The 8,088-nt window shown below is 46.0% G+C and overlaps 1 protein-coding gene across 1 annotated transcript; it reads left to right on the forward strand.

The window, feature by feature from the left end:
* Positions 1-6,754: 6,754 nt before the first annotated feature.
* LOC123246385 (allatostatin-A receptor-like) lies at positions 6,755-7,849 on the forward strand. Its single transcript, XM_044675290.1, has one exon. It carries the CDS (start codon positions 6,755-6,757, stop codon positions 7,847-7,849), a length of 1,095 nt encoding a protein of 364 aa, XP_044531225.1.
* Positions 7,850-8,088: the final 239 nt, after the last annotated feature.

Here is an 8,088-nt window from a genome sequence, read left to right on the forward strand (position 1 = left end):
AGTTAGTGGTTCAGTGGTTAGAGAGCCAAAGCCTCCAAAAGATGAGAGGTCCTGGGTTCAAATGTGGCCTCAGATATTTCCTAGCTGTGTGACCCTAGGTAAGTCACTTAACCCCAGTTGGTTACCCCAGGGACACAGGAAATTAGTACCATAACTTGGGTTCACATTCAGATCCTCATTTCACTTTCTATTATGCCACACTATCTTTCACTAAAAAAGTCTCCTCCTCCAGGCAGGGCTCTCGGGAGAGCTGCTTTGATTCTATTTCCTTTGACCTCAGGGTTCTGTCTCATGCCCACTCACCTCCTCTGTTACCCAACTCTCTGAGGTCCCCCACACTAAACTGTGATGTTGAGAATGTTGGCTTTACAGTTAGATGACCCTGGATGAATCTTGCTTCTCCTTCTTACTCTCAGTGTTCTTGGGCTTTCTCCGGGCCTTGCCCCATCTGTAGAATGAGGGATTTGGCTTAGTACTCTTCCACCTTTCAGTCTATGTCCTTATTCTTGTGTCATTGTGAGTTGGAAAAAGTCTTAAAGACCATTTATCACAGGCCCCCATTTTACAGATGAGGATACTGAGGCCTAAAGAGTGGAAGCAACTAAACCAAAATGACCTTGCTGCTAGATTTCAGGACAAAAATCTAACCCTAACAGTCTTGCTGTCATGCCAGGTTTCCTCCATTCTCCTTTCCCTACCCTTTCCTCACCTCTCTCTGAGCTGTTTATAGAGGAAGGAGAGGGGAGGGAGAGAGGAGCAGACACAGAGACAGAGTCAGAGATAGAGAAAAAGAGGCCCACAGAGATAGGGAGAAACAGAGAGAGATGAGAGCAGGGAGGAAGAGAGGGAAAGAGAGACCAAGAGATAGAGAAAAAGAGAAAGAGAGAAACACAAAGAGGGGGGAAGGAAGAAAGGGAGACAGAGAGATACACATAGAGAGTGGAAAGGAAAGGAGGGAGAGGCAGAGAGAGAAAGAGATATAGAGGGGTGAGGGAGGAGGAGACAGAAAGAGAGGAAGAGACAGATAAACAGACAGAAAACGAGGGGAGGGAGAAACTGATAGAGAGATACAAAGAGATAGAGAAAGAGAGAGGGAGGGAGGGAGAGACAGAGACAAAAAGAGAAAGGGGACTGGGAGGGAAGGAGAGACACAGACAGAGAGAAAGAAAGAGACATGTATACACACACAGAGGGAAAGAGGGAGGCAGAATCAGAGAGATACAAACACACAAAGACAGAGAGAGGGACCAAGAGAAAGGTGGAGAGAAAAAAAGACAGAGACAGAGACAGAGAGAGTGAGAGAGACACAGAGAGATAGAGACCCAGAGAGAGACAGAGAGGCGGGGCAGAGAGGCAGAGAGAAGAGGGAGAGACAAAGAGAGAGAAGAGGAGAGAGAAAGAGACAGAGAGACAAACAGGGAGACAGACAGAGAAGAAGGAGAGACAGAGAGAAACAGAAAGAAGGGAGAGACAGAGACCAAGAGAATGGGAAGCGAGAGAGATAGAGACAAAGACAAACAGAAACAGAGAGAAAGAAGAGGGAGAGACAGACAGACAGATAGAGACAGAGAGATAGACAGGAAGGCAGAGAGAAAAGGGAGAGAGAGAGAGACAGAAACACAGAGACAGACACAGACACAGAGACAGAGACAGAGACAGACAGACAGAGGCAGAGGGGGAAAGAGTGGGGTGGAGGCAGAGACAGAAAGGAGAAGCAGAGGCAGTGATCGAGAGAAGGTAGAGAGAGAAAGAAAGAGACAAAGACAGACGGAAACAGAGAAAAGGGGGAGAGAGAGATAGAGAAGGGAGGGAGAGAGAGATAGAGGCACAGAGAGAGAGAGAGAGAGAGAGAGAGAGAGAGAGAGAGAGAGAGAGAGAGAGAAAGACACAGATAGAGACAAACACAGAGACAGAGACAAAGAGACAGAGAAAGGGGAGAAGAGATAGGGGGTGTCAGCTGGAATTGCTGAGAGCTGGTTGCCTCTAACTTTGCATCTCCCAGGGCCCATGGGCTGGGGCAGGTGTGGACACCTGGGCCCTGTGGGATGCATGGATGCATGTGTTAATGAGGCAGCATTGGCGAGGTGTGATTTAGGGAGGCGCACACAGGGTAAGACAGTCCACTCATCTGTGTTGGGCAGGTCCCAGGAAGGGGTGGCCCCTGGGACCCCCTCCTTCCAGCTTAGTTAATCTCACCTACTTTCAGCTCAGAGCTGGCCAGGGAAGGAGCTGCCCCTTTTGTCTCCAGTCTTTAAGGAGTGAATGGAATGAGCCAGGACCCCACAAAGGTCAGCCAACAGGTGGCAGGAGCCACAGCCGGGTATGTAGAATCAGGAGAGATTCAAGAGAAAATGTGGAATGAGCTTCCAGACTGTTTCAGGAGAGCACGTGTTGGCCAAAGAAGACTTGGCAGAGGGTTGGGGCACTTCTTTATAGGCTGTTTTGCGGTTAGTTGGTTGTGTCCAGCTCTTCATGACCCTATTTAAGGTTTTCTTGGCAAAAATACCCAAGTGTTTGGCCACTTCCTTTTATAGCTTATTTGACAGATGAGGAAACTGAGACAAACAGTCTTGTCCAAGGTCACACAGCTAGCAAGTACCTGAGGCTGTATTTGCACTCCTGTTTTCCTCTATCCACCGGGGACTCCTAAGCTGTTTAGAGGATAGAAAGTCAGCACTCGGTTTGGGAAGTTTGAGGAAGGGATGGTGGTAGAGAAACTAGAAAAGTGGAATGGGAACTGCTTCTAGAGAAAATGGGCAAAGACCCAAGTAAGGGTGAGAGAGAAGAGAGTGATAGTTTTACAGAGAGAGTTGAGTAGTACAAGTATGGATAGAGTCAGGAAGACCTTCATTCACATCTAACCTCAAATACTTACTAGCTGTGTTACCCTGGACAAGTCACTTAACCACTGTCCACTTCATTTGCCAAACTTGTGAATAGGGATAATAACAGCATCTTTCTCACAGGGTTCTTATGAATACCAAATAAGATCCTCAAATGGGATAAAATAAAGGATGATTCTCTTCCCTTCTTCCCTGATGTGCCAGGTTTGGTCTGTAAAGAGGACCCCCATCCTGTGTCTTTATAAAGCTCCTCACCCAAGCTAAACAGATATGAAGTTTTTAAAAAAATTATGCATTTAAGAGAAAGAAGGGACCTGTGATTTTAGTCCAATTCCCTCATTTTACAGACCCAGTCAAAAGCAATACTTCAGAAGGGAGGATCAGTGGAATAGACTTGGGGTAAGTGACATCAGCAAGACAGTGTCTGATAAACCCAAAGAGCCCAACTTTTGGGACATGAATCCACTATTTGACAAAAACTGCTGGGAAATTTGGAAAACAATATGGGAGAGATTAGGTCTAGATCAACATCTCACACCCTACACCAAGATAAATTCAGAATGGGTGAACGACTTGAATATAAAGAGGGAAACTATAAACATGTTAAGTGAACACAGAATAGTTTACTTGTCAGATCTCTGGGAAAGGAAAGATTTTAAAACCAAGCAAGAGTTAGAGAAAATCACAAAATGTAAATTAAATGATTTTGATTATATCAAACTAAAAAGCTTTTGCACACCCAAAAACAATGTAGCCAAAATCAGAAGGGAAACAACAAATTGGGAAAAAATCATTATAGCAAAAGCAATACCTTAGATTTGGAGCCACAGGACCTTAGTTTCACTACAGGCTCTGGGACTTGGTTTTCTTCCCTGTAAAAGGGGAAGGTTGGATTTTATGGTCCTTTCCAACTTTAAGTCTGTATATCCAAGGTCTGACTTGTCCTGAGTCACATTCCTAGATGATATCTAATACATATTAGAGTTAGGATTTGAACCTAAGCTGTACAATCCATTGTTCTGTCACTTGTTGGAAGAGATAGAGTTTCTAGGCATGTAGTTGGGAAAATCTAAGTACAAATCCAGTCTTAGACACTTCCTAGCTATGTGACCCAGGTCAAGTCCCTTCACCCTGTTTGCCTCAGTTTCCTCTTCTGTAAAATGAACTGGAGAAGGAAATGGCGAACCATTCCAGACTCTTTGCCAAGAAAACTCCAAAAAGGTTTTGGTTTTATCTGAGTCTTCTCTGGTAACAATGACCAACATGGAAATATGTTTTGCATGATAATATGTGGACAGCCCAGATCCAATTGCTTACCATCTCCGGGAGGCGGGAGGGAAGAGAAGGAGGGAGACAATTTGGATCTTATGATGTCCGAAAATGTATGTAGAAAATTGTTATTTCATGTAATTGGCAAAATAAAATATCTTGAATAAAGAAGAAAGAAAAACCCCAAATGGGTCAAGAAGAGTCAGACACAGCTAAACAACAACAACAGAAAACCTGCTGGGGGTATTCCATGTGGGGCTAATAGGCAAATTGGAAGCACAGAATGTCAAGTGAAAGAAAACTCATCTTTCTTCCGCCTTAGGACCAAAATATAGAAATGATTCTAAGATGGAGGTAAGGGTTTTTCAAACCCTCTTTCTTTCATGTGATAATCCCTCGGATACTTAAAGGAGGCTCTATTGCAGGAGTTCCTAACTTGGGATATATGAGTACCCTCAGAAGTATGAAAACCTTGTCAGAGGGGCAGCTGGGTAGTTCAGTGGATTGAGAGTCAGGCCTAGAGATGGGAGGTCCTAGGTTCAAATTCGGCCTCAGACACTTCCTAGCTGTGTGACCCTGGGCAAGTCACTTGACCCCCATTGCCCACCCTTACCACTCTTCTACCTAGAAGCCAATACACAGAAGTTAAGGGTTAAAAAAAACCTTGCCAGAAAATATTTGGTAAATAATTTGATTATGCTACTGAGAGGAATTGATTTCTTTTTTTTCTTATGTTCCTAAATACAATGCACTCTAGAATACGTTCCCTTTCATATGCTTTACTGAAAGTAAATGGGTTTAGGGATAACAAAGTTTGGGAACCCTCCATTCCGCTGAATCACCCAAGAATCTTTTATTCTTCAAGCTAAAAAACCTGGTTCCTATACCTGATTCTTGTATGGCGTGATTGCTAGACTTTTCAACACTTTCGTCATCCCCCTGCTGGCATGTTCTGTTTTGTCATTGACCACTACCCAGTCTGAAGGCTGGGGACTGGATCTGTTGACCTCTCCAAGTTTCTTCCAGCTTGGGGAGGGAATTGGGCCAGGAGTCAAAAATAAGGTTCCAGCCTGACTCGGCCACTAGCTAGATCTTTGGCCATCCGAGTTATTTTCTCTTCTCGGTTCTCAGTTTCTCTCTCTGGAAAGACCCCCCACACACACACCCAGGCAAAGACAGCCCTTGAGCTACTTCTGGAAGGAAGCCAGAAATTCTAAAATACAGAACTGAAGATGCAGGGTGTTCAGCTTACGGGTGATGGCTGGTGTAGACACAGAAATGGGAGATGTGTGTGAGGGAGGAATGGCAAGAAAGTCAAGTGTGGCCACATGGTAAATTATATGAAGACAGTCATGTGTAATAAGTCCAGGAAAGAAAGGTAGACCCAGGCTGTGAAGAGCCACTAGCTAGCTAGGGAATTAGCAAGTGCCTGAGGCTGGATTTGAACTCAGGACTTCCTGAGTCCAGATTCTGCATTCTATCTATACCTAGCTGTTTCATAAATAGGCAGGACAGGAACTATCATTCCCATTTCACAGAGGAGGAAACTAAAGGCAGCAGAAGTCAAATGACCTATTCAGTGTCATACAGAGAATCAGGGGGTAGAGCTGGGACTAGAACCGATCTTCCTGACTTCTGGCCAAAAGCTGACTGCTCATTCTGGAGCTGTTCCATGATAGGAAGTTCCATAGTAGAAACTCAATCATTAATTGCTGATTTAGAGAATGATATTTGAGGCTGATTTATTTCAGGTTACCCAGGAAATTCATTTATGGACCCTGTATAAACCCATCAATCAGCAAACGTTTATCAAGCACTTGCTAAGGATAGCTAGCATTTGGGGCAGCTGGGTGGCTCAGTGGATTGAGAGCCAGGCCTAGAGATGGGAGGTTCTGGGTTCAAATCTGGCCTCAGATACTTCCTAGCTGTGTGACCCTGGGCAAGTCACTTAACCCCCATTGCCTACCCTTACCACTCTTCTGCTTTGGAACCAATATGCAATATTGATACTAAGATGGAAGGTAAGGGTTTAAAAAAAAGAAACTAAGGGTTAGCTAGTCATTATTGTTGTTTTTTAAATAAGTGCTTACTATGTGCCAAGTGCTATGCTAAGTGCTTTACAAATATTATCTCATTTGAACCTCTCATCACAACCCTGATAGATGCTATTATTCTCCCCATTTTACAGATGAAGAAACGGAGGCAAAGTAGAGTTTAAGTGACTTGCCCAGGTCAAATCTGAACTCAGCTCTTCTTGATTCCTGGCTTGGTTGCCCTTCTGTGCCTGGCACTCTTATTAGAGATTACTAGTAGAGAATTTAGTCCATCCTCAGGGAACTGAGTGATTGTATGAGGTTTATGAAGGGAGCTGCCCAGCATAGGGGAGACCCTTCAGGTTAGAGATGGGCCCCAAGTGACAGGGAGGACAAATAGAAGCAGGAGACCAATTCTGACAAAAATGAGCTCTGGGACCTTTGATGAGTCACTTCTCTCCATTTCTTCCTCTGTAAAATAGGTAGATTGGGCCAGGAGGTGTTTCCAGCTCTAAATTCTATGATCCTATGAATTTCTGCCCACTGTTTTTTTTCTTTTTAGGATAATCCTCTAATCTATTGTTGTGTGATTGAAACAGAAGGAGAAAGATGGCGCTCAATGCAAGACTCAATGCCACGATGAACGACAGCCACAGCAGCCTGTCCGAGGCTCAGCTTCGCCCCATCTTTGCCACCCTGTGTGGCCTCATCCTGCTGGTAGGGTTGCTGGCCAACGGCCTAATGCTGATCGTCCTGGGCAGGGGCTCTGGCTCCAGGGGCCAGGCCCCGGGTCCACTCCTGGCTCTGACCAACAGCCTTATGGTGAACATCACTCTATCGGATCTGGTCTTCCTGGCTTACGTGGTCCCCGTTTTGCTGCTGACCTTCCTCCGGAGGGACTGGTGGCTGGGTCTTGCCGTTTGTACCACCAGCCAGAGTTTCAACATGGGCACCATGTTCTGCACCTTCTACAGCATGGTGGCCACCGCATTCCTACGCTACATTGCCGTGGTCTTCCCCAGTGTGGTCTTCCCAGCTGGCCGGGCAGCTCAGCTAATGCTCTGTTTGGCTATGTGGCTCATGGGTTTCTCTGTGTCTCTGCCCAACTGGCTGTACCAGAAAGTGGTAGAAGAAGGCAAGGAAGAGGAGGAGGCGGCGGCCTTGGGAACGGGCTCTGAGCTCGTCCACTCATGCCTGATGCTCCTGGGTCCTGCCCAGACCTCCTGCTATTTCACCCTCCTGGGAGCCCTGGCCTTCCTGCCCTTTGCAGGGATGCTGATGCTTAGTTTCATGCACCTGGGCTGGCTCTTGTGGGGTGCGGAGTGGCCCCAGGTTCCACCGGATGTCCAACAGCACCGAGAAGCCACTGGCCTCATCTTGGTGGTCCTGGTGGTCTTTGTCCTCATGTGGGGGCCCTGTTCTGTGCTGGGCTATGTGGCTGCCGTTGGAGCCCTGCCTGACACCTTCCCGATTTTTGTGGCTATCAGTCTCTGCACCATCCTGGCCTATTCCAACTGTGCCGTCAGCCCGATCCTTTGTTTCTGCCTCTCCAGACCGTTCCAGGCAGGGCTCAGGGAGATCTTCTCCTGCCTCACTGGGGAAAGGAGAGTCCTAGAACACGGTGGGGTGGCGCGGGACCTCCGGGGAGGTGAAAGTGGGAGGCTGGGAGCCCCTGGGGGTCTATGGGTCTCGAGGGCTGCCTGAAGGGTGTAAAAGTGAACTTGGTTAAGTTTAATATTTTACCTGCATATATTTTCTGCATGTAATCCTCTTAGGTGGTCAATATTATAGAAAGTTGTGATCATAATAGAATGAATGATAAGGAATAACCCAATTATTAATTGAATAATTTTGTATGAAACTCAATAATCAATAATCATATTGCGAGTAAGAATCACAAAGAAGATCCTCTGAAATGGCTTGGCAAGCGCATGTGCGTCTAG

This window comes from Gracilinanus agilis, chromosome 4 (genome assembly GCF_016433145.1).
Source record: "Gracilinanus agilis isolate LMUSP501 chromosome 4, AgileGrace, whole genome shotgun sequence".
NCBI lineage: Eukaryota > Metazoa > Chordata > Mammalia > Didelphimorphia > Didelphidae > Gracilinanus > Gracilinanus agilis.

Excerpts from the sequence above, each read along its gene's own strand:
- LOC123246385 (XM_044675290.1), top strand. The coding sequence starts at position 6,755 with ATGGCGCTCAATGCAAGACTCAATGCCACGATGAACGACAGCCACAGC.